This window comes from Saccoglossus kowalevskii, chromosome 13 (genome assembly GCF_978046115.1).
Source record: "Saccoglossus kowalevskii chromosome 13, keSacKowa6.1, whole genome shotgun sequence".
Taxonomy (NCBI): Eukaryota; Metazoa; Hemichordata; class Enteropneusta; family Harrimaniidae; genus Saccoglossus; species Saccoglossus kowalevskii.
In genome coordinates this window covers 31,445,572-31,465,602 of record NC_140653.1, presented here as the reverse complement: position 1 = coordinate 31,465,602, position 20,031 = coordinate 31,445,572, and the positions used below count along the sequence as shown (strand labels likewise).

At 34.8% G+C, this 20,031-nt stretch overlaps 1 protein-coding gene across 1 annotated transcript in view; it reads left to right on the top strand.

Annotated features, from left to right (window-relative positions):
- LOC100366895 (furin-1-like) overlaps positions 1–15,018 on the top strand; it is a 42,056-nt gene extending 27,038 nt beyond the window's left edge. The window contains exons 4-12 of the mRNA XM_085507218.1: positions 1,846–1,974; positions 3,633–3,709; positions 6,744–6,832; positions 7,102–7,274; positions 7,580–7,792; positions 8,290–8,390; positions 10,615–10,836; positions 11,355–11,668; positions 12,608–15,018. Of these exons, the coding sequence (XP_085363344.1) occupies positions 1,846–1,974; positions 3,633–3,709; positions 6,744–6,832; positions 7,102–7,274; positions 7,580–7,792; positions 8,290–8,390; positions 10,615–10,836; positions 11,355–11,668; positions 12,608–13,140 (1,851 nt within the window). The 3' untranslated portion in view covers positions 13,141–15,018. The remainder of the gene's footprint in view (positions 1–1,845; positions 1,975–3,632; positions 3,710–6,743; positions 6,833–7,101; positions 7,275–7,579; positions 7,793–8,289; positions 8,391–10,614; positions 10,837–11,354; positions 11,669–12,607) is intronic.
- Positions 15,019–20,031: the final 5,013 nt, after the last annotated feature.

Genomic DNA, 20,031 nt, shown 5'->3' with positions numbered 1-20,031 from the left:
ATATATACATTTGTCATACCATAGCCCATTGGAATCAGCCTGATCATAAATACCATATTTGCTGTCTGAAAAGTGCATGTACTTTTAGTAAATGACAGAGGTGTGTTCATTGTCAAAATAAGACATATTTCTGAATCAATGGTTTAGCTTACAATAAATGCATTATTTACTTTATGTGCACTTTTATTGGACATGTGCCTTTAATATAGTAATCACTCAGTATTCCTTATTTTTACTTCATGCCTCCAATACTCCTAGCACAAAGGAGTTCTTTCTAAGATTTCTTTGATATTTATTTAACCTTACAAGTGGTCTATATATTTTGATTACATGTACATGAATACATTACTGGCTTTGTTTCTTTACAATATTTATCATTGCCATTAGTAGTACTGTAAATTCTTTATTTTGCTGGAATTAATTTTCACTCAAAAGTCATTTTTGAGTGTTTTGGATGGAATTTATTTCCACTAATTTTTGATGAGTTGAATGTAAAATATAGGAAAAAAGGTATATTCACTGGATTTTATTCACTTAATCACCCCATCCCAAAATAGCAAAAAAATTTGAAGTATGAAAATTTGCATGTAATAATGAAAGCAAAAATATGACGTTCGCATATGAAAACAATATATTTTGCATGACAAACTGCATCCATTGTTTGCTTGGATATTCAGGCAAACAGTAAGCATAAACGTCCCTAGGAGGATTTACCGTAGATTATTCAAAATGGTAATTGAGTAATATTGCTTTTCTTTTACACACATTGATACTCAACTCATTAAAATCAGTAATACACATACATGTACATTTGTAATTAGATATGAATAGTCATGTAGACTGGTTATAAACTCAAATCCATGTTATATTTTTGCGTTTATTTGCCTCACTCTCAGATTTGGTTGATATTGTCAAACTGAGCTGTTATCCATCATACTATTTTGATTTCAACTGCTTACTGTAAAATACTTTATTTTTGCTGGAATTATTTTTCGGTGAAAGGACTTGTTGGGAGTTTTGTATGGAATTCATTTTCACTGATTTTTGACTAGTTGAATGTAAAATATAGGGAAAAGGGTATATTTGCTGGATTTTATTTTCACTGAATCATTCTTTCATCAAAATTGCGAAAACTAAATATTTTTAGTATTTACTAATTTATAAAGTTGCTTCATTTGCTAATTCATTTGATATATTTGTTATTTTGCAAATAAATATGTCTGGTGCAAATCAGCCTAGTATCTCCATACATACCCATAATAAATATGTTCTATTTTCAGCATTACATAGAGTGTATAATGAAAGCTTGATAAAGATGAGAAAATCACACAATCAACCACTTTCTAGTTTACGATCTCAATACACTGCTATTATTGATCTGTAATTACCTCCCAAAGAATATTGTAATAGTATGCATACATATTCTATATTTGTGTTAATAGGATGTAGTGGTTCTTATACCTGCTTAATTGATACTGCGTACATAATATACATTACTGATGGTCACCATCTTATAAAACTATTCACCGCATACATGTAGGAATTGTCCAAATATGGCTAAAGTCAATACAAACTAAATTAGACCACAAAACACCCTGGATGTTTCTATTCTAAACCATAGATTGTATTTGTGTGGTAGTGAAGCTATGTGATACCTGTAAAATCATAAACTAACTGCTAATGTTATTTCTCCTTCAGAAAAAGAATACAGTACAGCCATTGACATGTTATCATGATTGTAGGTTTTGTTGTAAATCATGCATGTACATGTATATTGTAATTTGTCTTAAATCTGAGAAGTTTCTCTAAAAGGTCAAACAGTTTTTGTTTACTCTTAAATTTCAGAAACGCTCACAAGGCAAAGACATGAATATTGTATTAGCATGGGAGAAGGGTTACTCAGGGAAAAATGTTGTGGTAACAATTTTGGATGATGGTATTGAAAAAAATCACCCAGATCTCATCGATAATTATGTAAGTCCCTTATATTCTCAGTTTTCATATATTACACTGTATCAGTTTTTGGTATATACTGTGAATAAACTAACCCAAGTCCCAATGTTCATTTTTGTGGTTCTGGATCAGGCTGTCTAGAACAATATGTAAAAACTTGGTGTTGGTGGATGTCATCAAGGAGGCATCTTGTGTGCTGATGATGCGCTGTGACTTAGGTAGTGCATCATCTACAATCTACTGATTGAAGAAAGGCAGTTGTCAAGCAATCCTATCATTAGGGGTTTTGTACACTACCGGGGGTAGTTGCTAACTAATTGAATCACATAGAAATGCTTTGTTGTTGATGTATGTGATTCTCGCTGCTGTTGGGGAGAATAAATTTATTATCCCTTATCAATTCTCACCAATATATTATAATCTCTCCATTAGATAATAATAAATGTATTATTATCAACAGTAGCAGGAATGAAAATGTAATAATTCTGACAAACTGTTCTACTCTGTAGTTTGTTTATGCATCATGTACATTTGTAGATGAATACTGAAAGTGGACACATTACAAATTGTATCTTTCTATCATAAACTATTTAATTAATTCCTGTGAATAAGAGAGTCATGCTGCCTAAAATTTCTACCGTCATACACTTTGGATTGTTCTCATTGTTGGTCAAATGAAGTGTTCTCCATTCCTTTGGAAAATGCTGTTATCTCATTCATGCATCTCAGCTAATGGCACTTGACATTGAGATAAGACAACATAACTGTACTTGTAAATGTAAGCTCCTGCTGTGTAAATCTGTGCTCAGGTGGTCTGTTGGATTTGGTCCATAATGTAATGATAAATCTCTGATTTGATGTGAGTTTCTAAATTAACCATTTTGGTAAATATGATAAAATTATTGTTTTATCTTATTTTTCTGTTTAAATTGTTTCAAATTCTTTTTTTAGTAATGCTACATGTCTTATCTCTCTGTCATTGTATTTATATCTTTTCAATTTTTATTATATTCATATTGAATTTTCTGCTACACTGTGACTTTGTCAAGTGGAGCTTTATTTTATACCGGTATGACTGATTTTCCATTGTCTGTCATCGCCGTTAGCATCCACATCAATTTTTTACTTTTTTTACTTCTTCTTAAAAACTACAAGTCTGATTGTTTTGATACTTATACATATAGATACTACAGGTGGGCCTGTAATTTCTCTAATTTTGATAAATATTTTTGTCATTTTTGATAAAAAGTGATATTTTCGACTTTTTGTTAATTGCTTTGATATTATACCACAGGTGGGCCGATTGGTGGATTAATGTATTTTCTTTATTCTTATTAAAAGTTTGGCATTTCAGGCTGCAAAAGAATTTCATAAACTATGCTTGCTGGTGTATCTACTGAGCAACTTCAACACTTGAGTGGTGACCTTAATATCCATCATTATATTGGATTGGATTTCTTCAAACCTTCAAATTGTCATGTTACGTCATCATTGTTCACTTCACACACACACTATGATTCCCTTATCCTAAATTTCAGATATCTAGCTTATTTGTTTTCAGAAAAGTACGTTTTATTTTGCCATTATTGTTTGATTTGCTGACAACTGTGTATATTATTTGCTGACAACTGTGTATATTATTTGCTGTATTTGTGTTTATTTGCTTGTGTTTCAAATAGGATAGTGATGCTAGTTATGATGTTAATTCACACGACTCTGATCCGTCTCCAAGATATGATCCGACTAATGAAAATAAGTATGTATCTGATGATCTTTCATAAATGGCAATACTCACTCATAAACTAGTTCCTATGTATGAATGTCACTTTTTGATCAGTTCAAATTTATCTTTCATTTTATATAAAAATGACACAAATTACATTATATGAGATACGACAATCAAAAATAATCATCATCATGTGAATTTTGTGAGTGAGTATGGTCTCATTTTGATGCCATGGAAACCCATTCTCTTTTGCATAACTGCTCCTATTATTTGGCAAATGACTGCGGGTGCCTGTTTAATATTGTCAACTTACTCAGCATCTCAGAATGGTTTTCCATGTCCTGTATTGAGCTCTGTTTCTGACATATGATTTATATGATTTAATAATTCCATGCAAACAATAACCAGGACAATGGTGCTAGTTATGATATAAATGGTAACGATCATGATCCACAACCAAGATATACTAAAAGTAACGAAAACAGGTTGGAGTGTCTTTAACAGTAAATTGTTTTATTTTAGAACAATTTATATTTATAATTGGTATTTATGTTGTCATACATGTATGTATGTTTATTTTATTCTTAATGGGTATGTCTCAACAATTTGATTATGTATCATTCTGAGGTTCTGGTCAATATTTGTCAATAAATTGCTCTGGTCAATATTTGTATATTTAATAATCTGGTCAATATTTGTATATTTAATAATCTGGTCAATATTTGTCAATTTATTGCTCTGGTCAATATTTGTAAAGTTATTGCTCTGGTCAATATTTTTATATTTATTGCTCTGGTCAATATTTGTCAATTTATTGCTCTGGTCAATATTTGTCAATTTATTGCTCTGGTCAATATTTGTATATTTATTGCTCTGGTCAATATTTGTATATTTTATTGCTTTGGTCAATATTTGTATATTTATTGCTCTGGTCAATATTTGTCAATTTATTGCTCTGGTCAATATTTGTATATTTATTGCTCTGGTCTATATTTGTATATTTATTGCTCTGGTCAATATTTGTCAAGTTATTGTTCTGGTCAATATTTATCAAGTGTTTTTGGTTCTGATCAATGTTTGTCAACAATTGATTAAACTAATCAAACAATTTTTACAAAATGTTGACAAAGTGTGTACAGATTATGCATATCATGTTGTTTCATACCCAGGTACAAGTATATCAACAACACCGTTTGTTGCGTCTGTTTAGTGCATACACGAATTTTTTCATTGCTTACAATTGTGTAGTTGTATTTCTCATTATTAGATGTATAATACATCTGTGTTCATTGAAACTACAGTTGCCCAATTTTACCATTTCTGTATGTGCAGCGTGCAAGTTTTTTGTGCTGCCAGTATTCTAGATTTGAGATACTCCATGTCTAGACCTATAACAGTTAACCAGGCATTTGTTTTTATCACTCGGCTTTAGAGTAGTGCTTACTGGCCTGTTCTGCACCTCCAGCATTATGCAAATTTCTTTTCATATTCCCAGACATGCTGGAAATGCAAAATATCCTATGAATAAATTTATATCATTTCGCAGATGTATGGCTCTTAAATCTGTGTGGGATTTGGAGAATACTGTATATGACAAAAGTAATGATACATGTAGATAGAACACGCGAAGGGAAATGACTGAAAGAGAATTTGAATCATTCATTCATTCATTATATCTACTCATGCTATTACTTGAGTGACTGAAATCTGATACGAGAAAACGACAGTTCCGATTAATATAACATGTTATAATGACCAACAACAAATACTGATTAATATGTTTGCCATATTTGGTTATAAAAATGTTCTGAAATGAATTCAAAAAGAAATTAAAAACTAAACTTTGAAGAATGATCAATTTATGTATATCCACGATTAAGGTCATTCCCAGGCATTTTTCATATCAAATAAAAGTGAAAATATTATCACATTCTTTTATTTTAAATGTGTGACATAATTATTGATTTAGTCATCATCTTTTGGGCTTTTTTACTTGTATGAAACATTTTTAGAAACTATTGGAATAGACCGTTTTCCGTTCACTGCGAGATCAATATTTTCACCATATGTACCTAAACAATATTTCGAGATATGACGAAACCTTTTTACCTCAGAAACCAATGGTAAATGGCCTAAAAATTACTATTTTCATGGGTGTTTAACCCATTCTTTGTGTGAAAATTTTGATGACCAACATTTTTTTTTTTTAATAAGCAACAGTATAAATTAAAGCCATACGGCGAAAGTCAAGGGAATCTGGTGATAAGTAATAATGGTAGCAAACTACATTAAAGATAGTAAAAAATGTATTGCCTTTGAAACTAGATAATGTCACAGTGGTATTTGTATGCTGGTACTAGGTGATCATGTTCTATCTGTGAATAATCTTGCATTTAATACCCCAAGGAATTGGAAGGTAGAATGTTATAGAACATGTTGGTAGAACATAGGCACAGACATGGACACAGATGTGTTGAAGATGCAATGTGGCTAACTTATGGGTGTGTTTTAAACATTTTTTTAAACATTTATAATTTATCAAAAAATACAAATGTTGATTTAGCAGTTAACATTGTAGTGTTCATAAGGACTTCAAAGTACCTGTACGCTTTGGTAAATCTACCAGTAATTCTCATACGCATTGCAGCTGTAAAACTGTTTCTACCATGATACAGTTTTTAACAGAATTATTGAAACATACTCTAAGTTACCACATTGCCTCTTTAAATGTGGTTTTTCACATCAGTTTAATATTGACTGCGTCTTGTTTTGATGTTATTGTGATTGTACAGTATATGGCAGATCAGTTTACACAAATATTCACAAGATGATAGTAGCTAGTGCAGTTGTTGCCAACGTACAGGGATAGCAGTATAAAGGCTGTTGATAATTCTATACTAAGTGTATTATGACTCAGTCTTTTCATTGGGACATTCATGGCAGCATTTATCTGGGTTCCTTCATTTTCTTTGTAATTAGATGTTTTTTTGTATTTTTAAAGATATTCATATTTGATTGATATATTTCTTATATATAATTAATATTAGTAATTATTCTATTTTAGACATGGTACACGATGTGCTGGTGAGGTGGCTTCCCAAGCAAATAATAACGTGTGTGGTGTGGGAGCTGCTTTCAATGCTAAAATTGGAGGTAATTATTTAAACTATATGATTCATCAGTATTCAAACAATTCAACTATTTAATCCATCAATGTTTGTTTCTATGGTAATACCCTTCAACACACACAGGCTCTTTCTAAACTTAATTATTATTTTTAAGGAATATTTATTAATTTTGTCCAAAACTTGTATAATTTTAAAATCCCACAAAATCATTTATTGAGACCCAGCATCTCTAAATGACAGTCACTTCATTCCTTGCATAGACTGTGCTCTCAGATAATTTCTACTTTTCATCAGGTGTAAGGATGTTGGATGGTGATGTAACTGATGCTGTGGAGGCCCAATCACTGAGTCTCAATCCACAACATATAGATATTTATAGTGCTAGTTGGGGTCCTGATGATGATGGTAAAACTGTTGATGGGCCAGCACAGATGGCTAAGAAAGCATTTCTGGACGGTGTCACAAAGGTAAATGCATTGCACTCTTGTTGATAAAATTAAGTTCCCATTCTATTGACATTTTAAATGAATTATTTTGACTAAGTTACTGTAAAATATTCATATTCATATTCAGTGGGTTTTAAATTCATGGTTTTATCATTTAGATAATGTGTTCTATGCTAAATTTTACATATTCACTGTGTTTTAATTTAGCGTATTTTCCAGTCAGCGAAATAAGCAAAATTAAAACCCAGTTAATAATTAACCCCTTTACAGTATTTATAAATCTCTTCTCTGTGAAAACCATGTCAATTTCTTTGTACCTCTCACAGGGACGTGGTGGACTGGGATCCATTTTTGTCTGGGCATCTGGTAATGGTGGTCGACAGCATGATAGTTGTAACTGTGATGGTTATACTAACAGTATTTATACATTGTCTATAAGTAGTGTGTCTGAGACTGGTAGTATACCATGGTATTCAGAGGCTTGCTCTTCTACTCTAGCTACTACATACAGTAGTGGTAGTGGTAGTGAAAAACAAATTGTGAGTAAAAAGAATTTTTCTCTATAAAACTTTGATTTATTTTTGCCATTAAAACATCAAATCACAGAAATTCCTAGCAGTAAAAATTGAGAGTATTTTGCTGAAGAAATGAGTACTAGCTTTTGCCATGTATTATATACTGTAACACAACAGGCAAAAATTGAAAAACATCATTTGGTTCTAAAATTGAAATTTTACTGGTATTTCATTATGATAACTAAAATACTCAATACTTTTAAAATATGCAAAGTGATTTAAATTATAGAGGTAACAAAAAGTGAAAAACTTGGCAAATGCAGTGCAGTTATGTTTCATAAATGACCTTTCTCTATCGATGATGGCAGAGAACATAACATGAAAGTGATTTTCTCCTTCAATTATGAGTCAAATCATGTATACAAAATACAAGCTGTTCTCTGATTGGTCTGACAGTTAAGTGTTAGGGTTGGGTAGCCAATCAGGCACAGTGTTGTAAGTAGATTCCCATATTCTTGCAGGTAACCACAGATCTGCACAAAAAGTGCACAGACAGACACAGTGGAACATCAGCTTCAGCACCATTAGCTGCTGGTATTTGTGCATTAGCACTTGAAGCAAAGTAAGTTATGCTCTAATTCTTTGAAGATTACATGTATGTTTCCCTATGTTTGCATTTTTTTTTCTTCAAACACATTGCTGTCTAAAGGAAATACACATATTACTAATCACTATTTTTTGCACAAGATGGACTGTTTCTTCGTACCACTATTTATTAGTCCCCGTTCAGACATACCGGTAGTTCGAAAACGGGGACTTATGTTTTGACCTCCGTGTGCTTGCACGCGTGCGTGCGTGCGTGCGTCCGGACCTGTATCTTAGAAATGCCTGGACCAATCACAATCAAACTTCACACATACATCATACATGATATTATACATATGCACGTCAATATGTTTCACGATCTGATTCAAGATGGCCGAATGGCAGCCTTTTTTGTGCTAAAAATCATCAAAATCAAGCATTTCTCTGCTGTTTACAGATGGATTTCGTTCAAACTTAGTATATACATTAGACATTATGGGACCTTGATGCAAATGATTTTGTTTTTCAGATAAGATTCAAAATGGCCGACTGGCGGCCATTTTGTTTTAATGAATGTGGTTCTCGTGCCATATCTCTAGCTTACTTTCACTGATTATGTTCAAATTTTAAATATTCATTATACATCATGTCATAGATAGACAGATATATTGGTTTGACGATCCTATTCAAAATGGCCAAATGGTGGCCATTTTTGTGCTAAAAAATCATCAAATATCAAGCATTTCTGGCATTTATGGATGGATTTTGTTCAAACTTGGTACATATATTAGACATTACAGTTTCCTGATGCACGTCATTTTATTTTTCAGATTGGATTTAAAATGGCTGACTGGCGGCCATTTTGTTTTAATGATTGGGCTTCTAGAGCCATATCTCTTAAATGCTTTGACTGATTATATTCAAATTTTATATATTAGTTATACATCATGTTATATATATATATACATGTATTCAAAATGGCTGATTTTGAATGCTGTTCCAGAGCAATATCTCTCAATATGAACATGTACTTGTGTGACGATCAGATACAAATGTCAATCATTTTAATGTTAAAAAATCAGATTCCTGACATGGTTATATTCCAGTTATATTACTATAAACAAAACTATATATCTTAAATTTCATAACTAACGGGGACTGTGCCATGCACGGCTTGTTCATATTTCTATACAGGCAGTAATGTTCTGAGTATTAAAGCAGACATCAGTCAATGCTTGGAACAAAAGGGTTTTCCAGTTTCAACACTTGAGGGCGTTTTCACTTTAAAACATTTATTAGTCAACTCACTGTAATTTTCTGTTGATACATTTTAAGATTACTGATTAAGTTACTGTTTGGAGTCTTTCATAATTTCACCACAAACTTATGAAACAAACTTTCAAAGCCATTCAATTAATATTCTGCAGTAATTCGCAGCATATTACTTGTCATGACTCTCATTTATATTGCAGTATCCTCGGGGGGCGGACATCCGGGCATTTTCACCGCCTGGCAACCTGCGGCGGTGAAAACAAAGGCCCAAAACTCGCAGAAAACGGTACTTTGGGATGATTGTTGAGACTCCTCTGAACAGTGTAACAAGATTAGCCCTACGTGTGTAACATATATAAATTTGGTTGTTTGGGATTACTTCAAAGTTGAGTTTGTGTTGTTTTCTCGAATTTTCACCGGCTCGACCGGCGTTCTTCAGCAGCGCGCACAGAGCCCGTAGAAATGCATGTACAGTGGTGCGTGTCGTAGCAACGTGGAACGTCTTGTGACGTAGCTCCGCCCCCGAGGATACATTGTACATGGTGATGGCAATTCATAAAATTACAGAAATGGCAAAAAATATAAATTCAGTATGCCTAATCTCAGTTTCAATTCAATGGCTTTTCTTGGCAACCGCGACCAGCAATTCGGAATTTTTGTCATGAACAGATTCAATTTAATTTAGCTGTCAAGTGTCTCCCTGGTATTGGTATCATGATTGAGATATTAACTATTAAACCTCAATGATTATATTTCTAGTTCTAGCCATTGAAAAAAATTAATCTTATTATAAGATAATAAATGAATCATTATGTATAGTGATGTGTAATATTACAATGTTACGGGTAGTAATAACCAAGTCAGTGCATCCAATATCTTACACCTGTTTTCAAATACATGTACTGTTTCTTTCTCCATATTGTAACAAATCAATAGCGCCCTCTATGTTGAATATTGAATTTTTTTATTATTTTTTTTATTACTTGCAGTCCAAAGCTAACATGGCGTGATATGCAATACATTGTAGTAATCACTTCACGCAGTGAGAATCTGAATGCCAATGATTGGGTTACTAATGGTGGGGGTTATCACATTAGTCATTCATTTGGATTTGGTTTAATGGATGCCACTGCCATTGTTGAATATGCAGAGAATTGGAATACTGTACCAGAACAACACATATGTTCTCAGAAATCACTGGCAACACCTGTGTAAGTATTTCAACCTTTCACAGATAGAGTTATTTTCTCTTTTCAAGTCTGAATGAAGAGAGCTCATAGCTCTTTTCATATTTATCTTAGAAGTAAAGTTCATGAATGGTTTTCAGATTTGTCTATTTATTCTTCTGATTTTCTATTTTGAAAAAAAAATGTAAATATTTATCCAAATTGATGAATTTATTTCTTTGTCAGTCTTTACTCAGATTTGTAATTTTCTGTGTATATTTGCAAATTAAATTTTGAGATTGCTGTAAAGAAATTTAATGAAATTCCTGCCACAGATTGTTTTACTGGACTGGCAAGTTTACCTACAAGAAACAAAAAATATTTATTGAAATAAACTTTTCACAGTACACCTCAAAATACAATTTGCACAAAATAAAAGATTGACATTGAAATACTGTTTTGCACTGGTACAACAAATTGTTTATACCTGACCACCATTTTTTAATGAATTCTGTACTAGTAAATATGAATCAATAATTATTGCACATTGTGTTTTCTTTCAGTGCTATTACCAGCAATGGTCTCAAGTTAACAACAACCACATCTGGATGTCAAGGATCCAGTGATGAAGTAGTATACATAGAACATGTACAAGCAATACTGAGTCTGTCTTACAGTCGTCGTGGTGATTTGGAAATATACTTGACTTCTCCTCATGGTACCAAATCTATGTTATTACCACAGAGGAGTAGAGACAGTGACAGCCATGAAGGTTTTAAAAGCTGGCCCTTCATGACCACACACTGCTGGGGTGAGAGATCTTTTGGAACATGGACCTTAGAAATTCATGATAAAGGAAATAATAAGAACAACCATGGTATGTAAAAAAAAAACATTAAAATATTATCATCATTTTAACTGCAAAGTAGCATACAATGAGAATCGTTAGGGGTAAAAATGTTGGCTGAGCATCTTGTGTATAAGAATTCTTGCATTCAATTATCTAACGAACTCCTTAACAATCTTTCTTGGAAAAGAACCGTGTCTTTTCATCACATCAAACACATCAAGTGGTTCATATGTTTATGTGGCTGCTATTTTGAGTAAAATTCTTTGACACTAGTGTGTGCAGTGGGTGGTTATTTTACTTTTGTGTGTTTGACTGATAAACAAAAAGTCTAACGAAATGAGTGTTTAAACTTGTCTTGCCATTGTCCAATTCCCACGGTTTCACTGAAGCCAACTATCCATGGACGTCTCTGCAAACATGTGCTTGATCGTATTAAAAAAAAAATGTATTTGACCTCAGTTTAATTGATTGATTTGAGCAGGATTAATTAATGAACCTCCCTGTAACAACAGTTCGTATGAATTTCAGAATTAAACTAATAGTCATAACAAAAATATGTGACTTTGCGACAAAAATTAACATGCGACTTTGCTATGGAAACACGTCACAACATGTGATTTTGTGTTCCATTTACCACGGAAATGCGCCTAAGTGTGTGCCATTGTGTTTGATTTCCTTAACAGTGAATACCGGTTTATAGTAGGATATATGCTAAAGAATAATGGTTAGGTGACAGCTAAATATATCAACATTGATTGGTAAAAAATGTTGTTTTGCTTGCCATACCACAATCTCCAGTCGGGCCCACAGAAGCTTGTAATATGTGTATATACAAATAACAATGCTGTTATTTTGATGTATGAATCATAAGATAATAACATTAATAGCTAGAGAAACGTACCGATCACTGAATCATGTTGCCAGCAAACTTGGAATCACTAAAAAATGTTATGTTATATATTTCAGGCATGTTGACTGACTGGACATTGGTATTACATGGGACTAGTACTGATCCACTTGATGATTTTCGTGCAGTCAATAAAACAAGTGAGACAATCCACTGTCCCATGGGATTCTACACAACTAGTCAAACAGTTAATAGCAGTCTTGATTACCAGTGTAATCCATGCCATACTACATGCAGGACATGTACAGCTTCAGGACCTAATCAGTGTACCTCATGTCATTTCTTTTATGAGAAACATGACACATCATGTGTTTTTATTCAAGAGATGTCGGATATGGAACGTGGTTCAAACATCTACTACATAATAGCTGTTATTCTTTGTGTTGCTGCAATTGCCTTGTTTGGTATCATCTTTGGTCTTTTACAAGCGAACACCCAAGGACTGCTTTGTTGTAATTCTACATCATATGTCAGTTTGGATAAACAACATTTTAATGGATTGGCTGCTAAAGAGTACTTGGAGAGTGATGATGAGCTGTATGAAGATGGTGAAGAGGCTGAAAACGAACATTTTACAGTAATGTCAAAGTGAAAGACTTTTCATTCATTCAATAAATCTATTAGATTGTACATTTCTAATGTGAATATTGCCTTACTTGGATCATGCAAATTTAAATAAACAATTTATATAGCTCCTAAATTTACATGCATTTTTTCGAACAAAAAATCATGAACAATGAATTATTTTGAAACAATGTAAACCTAGTATTTATGTAGCTTTAGCCTTTGACATTTTTAATTCCTGGCCTGTGGCTACCAACTCGAAGACTCTAATAGCCCTCCATGTGCCACAATTTTATTCCTCAATTAGGATTGAATCATTTAATCTTATGTTAGATAATCAGAGGGAGTGATAATATTAGGACAGTTTTGGTTCTGAATGTATTCACTGTTGAGATCAGTGTCTCAGCTTTTCTGGATAAGATAATTTTTTCAAACGATGAAAATTCCTTCAGCTAGAAGGCTTGGAATTTTCCCACTTTATTTTGATCAAGAGTTTGCACTTTTAATAACTCCCATCCCACAAACTGGTTCATTTTAAGCTTGCACGCAATGTTACTGTCTTGTCATTGTCGTTCCGTCTCTAACTCTGTTTCTTGAGGTTACACTAACGCCAGCTATTCTTGTCCAATCATGTTAGTCATTATGAAATCTTGCTCAACTTCTGGTTTGATTTTCTTTTCTTTTTTCTGAAAATGTGATTTAAAATTATCTTCTTGTGTTTATGATGAATGAAAAACAGTTTTATTTGATCATCTTCAAACTCAAAAATTTTATCAATCACTATAAAATTTCAATTTTTAAAATAGTTTTATATTGGTGTGATTATCATGATATAAGTTAAAATTAAACATAAAAAAGTGCAGAAATGAAGACATTTGCACGGATGTTCATGAGAAACAGATTCAGTGATATATACTCCGTTACTTCGATAGTAACTGGATATGTTGTTTTCACTATGGTAGTATAAATAATTTTTTTCATCATTCTCAAGTGTTTTTCCTGGCAAAATCGGGAACTTGCGCAATTCATAGTATATTGTTCTATAAAAGACCTTGTGATACAAAATGTTATTGTACAAGTTTTAAAACATACCCAAGCATTATTTAGTTTACATTTTCTCAGAGTTGGATAATCACCAGTGTGTTGTGTGGGATCTCAGCCAAGTCTGATTTTTGATGTCTTGCTTGTATATTTTTATTTGTGACAATGTAATCATCTTTAAACATGGATCACTGTAAAATATCAATTAAGTTCAATTTTGAGGTGACTAGCATGTATTATTTTTACAATGTAAGTGAAATGTAGTTTTTATTATGTGCTGTATATCATTTTTCCAGCCAAAACTTGACGCATAATTTTGCTGCCAAAACTCTGGCCTGTAAAATTTGTTGTAGATGTATTTAGTATCTTTTCTGCTATTCTTGTTTTTTTTCTATCATGAACCTTAAGATGATCATAATATGCATTATTAATGGTACAAAATATTATTAAACAAGTATTTATACCTACCCCAGCATTTATTTAATTTATAACCTTTTAGATATTCACACTTAGCATCAGTCTAGTTTGTATCTATCCTGAATTCTTATTCATTATGTAATATCTAGATTCTCAACAGGTTTCTAAAGTTGCATTATGTTTTTATTCAAGATGGTCTGAAGATTGCATGATTTTTAGAAGACTAGTGCCATGAACCATGACTTATCTCAGTAATTTTCAAACAGTTGCCATTTGGTGATAAAGGAAATCACATGGCCGCTATGTTGAGGGCTATAGGTTTTATTGCCAATAAACTGTTTTTCTTCACTCTCCTACTTACTTTTTAGAATTGTCAATACATGATGGAAAACATCACTACTCCCACATTGTATAATAAGCCAGAAATAAACCAACTTTTCATTTGGAATCATCAGTGTTTTATTAACTTGATTGCCCAGTGTCTCAGATTGTGGTGAGATGCTGTGGATTGGTGATATGACTGGTGAGCTAGTAATGTGATGTGGATAGGACTGGTGAGCTAGTAATGTGATGTGGATAGGACTGGTGAGCTAGTAATGTGATGTGGATATGACTGGTGAGCTAGTAATGTGATGTGGATAGGACTGGTGAGCTAGTAATGGGATGTGGATAGAACTGGTGAGCTAGTAATGTGATGTGGATAGGACTTGTGAGCTAGTAATGTGATGCAGATAGAACTGGTGAGCTAGTGATGTGACGGTAGATAGGACTGGTGAGCTAGTAATGTGATGTGATGTAGATAAGACTGGTGAGCTGTAATGTGATGTAGATAGTACTGGTGAGCTAGTAATATGATGTAGATAGGACTGGTGAGCTGTAATGTGATGTAGATAAGACTGGTGAGCTAGTAATGTGATGTAGATAGAACTGGTGAGCTAGTAATGTGATGTAGATAGTACTGATGAGCTGTAATGTGATGTATATAGTACTGGTGAGCTGTAATGTGATGTAGATAAGACTGGTGAGCTAGTAATGTGATGTAGATAGTACTGGTGAGCTGTAATGTGATGTAGATAGGACTGGTGAGCTAGTAATGTGATGTAGATAGGACTGGTGAGCTAGTAATGTGATGTAGATAGGACTGGTGAGCTAGTAATGTGATGTAGATAGGACTGGTGAGCTAGTAATGTGATGTAGGTAGGACTGGTGAGCTGTAATGTGATGTAGATAGCACTGGTGAGCTGTAATGTGATGCAGATAGAACTGGTGAGCTAGTGATGTGACGGTAGATAGGACTGGTGAGCTTGTGATGTGATGTGATTGCCCAGTGTCTCAGATTGTGGTGAGATGCTGTGGATTGGTGATATGACTGGTGAGCTAGTAATGTGATGTGGATAGGACTCGTGAGCTAGTAATGGGATGTGGATAGAACTGGTGAGCTAGTAATGTGATGTGGATAGGACTTGTGAGCTAGTAATGTGATGCAGATAGAACTGGTGAGCTAGTGATGTGACGGTAGATAGGACTGGTGAGCTTGTGATGTGATGTGATGTGGATAGGACTGGTGAGCTGTAATGTGATGTAGATAGGACTGGTGAGCTGTAATGTAATGTAGATAGGACTGGTGAGCTAGTAATGTGATGTAGATAGGACTGGTGAGCTAGTAATGTGATGTGGATAGGACTGGTGAGCTAGTAATGTGATGTGGATAGGACTGGTGAGCTAGTAATGTGATGTGGATAGGACTGGTGAGCTAGTAATGGGATGTGGATAGAACTGGTGAGCTAGTAATGTGATGTGGATAGGACTTGTGAGCTAGTAATGTGATGTGGATAGGACTTGTGAGCTAGTAATGTGATGCAGATAGAACTGGTGAGCTAGTGATGTGACGGTAGATAGGACTGGTGAGCTTGTGATGTGATGTGATGTGGATAGGACTGGTGAGCTGTAATGTGATGTAGATAGGACTGGTGAGCTGTAATGTAATGTAGATAGGACTGGTGAGCTAGTAATGTTATGTAGATAGGACTGGTGAGCTAGTAATGTGATGTAGATAGGACTGGTGAGCTAGTAATGTGATGTGGATAGGACTGGTGAGCTAGTAATGTGATGTGGATAGGACTGGTGAGCTAGTAATGAGATGTGGATAGAACTGGTGAGCTAGTAATGGATGTGAATAGAACTGGTGAGCTAGTAATGTGATGTGGATAGGACTTGTGAGCTAGTAATGTGATGCAGATAGAACTGGTGAGCTAGTGATGTGACGGTAGATAGGACTGGTGAGCTTGTGATGTGATGTGATGTGGATAGGACTGGTGAGCTAGTAATGTAATGTAGATAGGACTGGTGAGCTAGTAATGTTATGTAGATAGGACTGGTGAGCTAGTAATGTGATGTAGATAGGACTGGTGAGCTAGTAATGTGATGTAGATAGGACTGGTGAGCTAGTAATGTGATGTAGATAGGACTGGTGAGTTAGTAATGTGATGTAGATAGGACTGGTGAGCTAGTAATGTGATGTAGATAGGACTGGTGAGCTAGTAATGTGATGTGGATAGGACTGGTGAGCTAGTAATGTGATGTGGATAGGACTGGTGAGCTAGTAATGTGATGTGGATAGGACTGGTGAGCTAGTAATGTGATGTGGATAGGACTGGTGAGCTAGTGATGTGATGTGGATAGGACTGATGAGCTAGTAATGTGATGTGGATAGGACTGCTGAGCTAGTAATGTGATGTACATAGGACTGGTGAGCTAGTAATGTGATGTACATAGGACTGGTGAGCTGTAATGTGGTGTAGATAGTACTGGTGAGCTGTAATGTGATGTAGATAGGACTGGTGAGCTAGTAATGTGATGTAGATAGTACTGGTGAGCTGTAATGTGATGTAGATAGTACTGGTGAGCTAGTAATGTGATGTAGATAGGACTGGTGAGCTAGTAATGTGATGTGATGTAGATAAGACTGGTGAGCTGTAATGTGATGTAGGTAGGACTGGTGAGCTAGTAATGTGATGTAGGTAGGACTGGTGAGCTGTAATGTGATGTAGATAGTACTGGTGAGCTGTAATGTGATGTAGATAGGACTGGTGAGCTAGTAATGTGATGTAGATAGTACTGGTGAGCTAGTAATATGATGTAGATAGGACTGGTGAGCTGTAATGTGATGTAGATAAGACTGGTGAGCTAGTAATGTGATGTAGATAGAACTGGTGAGCTAGTAATGTGATGTAGATAGTACTGGTGAGCTGTAATGTGATGTATATAGTACTGGTGAGCTGTAATGTGATGTAGATAAGACTGGTGAGCTAGTAATGTGATGTAGATAGTACTGGTGAGCTGTAATGTGATGTAGATAGGACTGGTGAGCTAGTAATGTGATGTAGATAGGACTGGTGAGCTAGTAATGTGATGTAGATAGTACTGGTGAGCTGTAATGTGATGTAGATAAGACTGGTGAGCTGTAATGTGATGTAGATAGGACTGGTGAGCTAGTAATGTGATGTAGGTAGGACTGGTGAGCTGTAATGTGATGTAGATAGCACTGGTGAGCTGTAATGTGATGTAGATAGGATTGGTGAGCTGTAATGTGATGTAGATAAGACTGGTGAGCTAGTAATGTGATGTAGATAGTACTGGTGAGCTGTAATGTGATGTATATAGTACTGGTGAGCTAGTAATATGATGTAGATAGTACTGGTGAGCTAGTAATGTGATGTAGATAGGACTGGTGAGCTAGTAATGTAATGTAGATAGTACTGGTGAGCTGTAATGTGATGTAGATAGTACTGGTGAGCTAGTAATGTGATGTAGATAGTACTGGTGAGCTGTAATGTGATGTAGATAGGACTGGTGAGCTGTAATGTGATGTAGATAGTACTGGTGAGCTGTAATGTGATGTAGATAGGACTGGTGAGCTAGTAATGTGATGTAGATAGGACTGGTGAGCTAGTAATGTGATGTAGATAGTACTGGTGAGCTGTAATGTGATGTAGATAAGACTGGTGAGCTGTAATGTGATGTAGATAGGACTGGTGAGCTAGTAATGTGATGTAGGTACGACTGGTGAGCTGTAATGTGATGTAGATAGCACTGGTGAGCTGTAATGTGATGTAGATAGGACTGGTGAGCTGTAATGTGATGTAGATAGGACTGGTGAGCTAGTAATGTGATGTAGATAGTACTGGTGAGCTGTAATGTGATGTAGATAGGACTGGTGAGCTAGTAATGTGATGTGATGTAGGTAGGACTGGTGAGCTAGAATGTGATGTGGATAGGACTGGTGAGCTAGTAATGTGATGTAGATAGTACTGGTGAGCTGTAATGTGATGTGGATAGGACTTGTGAGCTCGTAATGTGATGTGATGTGATGTAGATAGGAGTGGTGAGCTGTAATGTGATGTAGATAGGACTGGTGAGCTAGTAATGTGATGTAGATATGACTTGTGAGCTGTAATGTGATGTAGATAGGACTGGTGAGCTAGTAATGTGATGTAGATAGGACTGGTGAGCTAGTAATGTGATGTAGATAGGACTAGTGAGCTGTAATGTGATGTGGATAGGACTTGTGAGCTCGTAATGTGATGTGATGTGATGTAGATAAGACTGGTGAGCTGTAATGTGATGTAGATAGGACTGGTGAGTTACTAATGTGATGTGATGTAGATAGTACTGGTGAGCTAGTAATGTGATGTAGATAGGACTTGTGAGCTGTAATGTGATGTAGATAGGACTGGTGAGCTGTAATGTGATGTAGATAGGGCTGGTGAGATAGTAATGTGATGTAGATAGGACTGGTGAGCTAGTAATGTGATGTGGATAGGACTTGTGAGCTAGTAATGTCATGTAGATAAGACTGGTGAGCTGTAATGTGATGTAGATAGGACTGGTGAGCTAGTAATGTGATGTAGATAGGACTTGTGAGCTAGTAATGTAATGTGATGTGATGTAGATAGTACTGGTGAGCTAGTAATGTGATGTGATGTGATGTAGATAGTACTGGTGAGCTAGTAATGTGATGTAGATAGTACTGGTGAGCTAGTAATGTGATGTAGATAGTACCGGTGAGCTGTAATGTGATGTAGATAGGACCGGTGAGCTAGTAATGTGATGTAGATAGGACTTGTGAGCGAGTAATGTGATGTAGATAGTACCGGTGAGCTGTAATGTGATGTAGATAGTACCGGTGAGCTGTAATGTGATGTAGATATGACTGGTGAGCTGTGATGTGATGTGATGTAGATAGAACTTGTGAGCTAGTAATGTGATGTGATGTGATGTAGATAGTACTGGTGAGCTAGTAATGTGATGTAGATAGGACTGGTGAGCTAGTAATGTGATGTAGATAGGACTTGTGAGCTAGTAATGTGATGTGATGTGATGTAGATAGTACTGATGAGCTAGTAATGTGATGTAGATAGGACTGGTGAACTGTAATGTGATGTAGATAGTACCGGTGAGC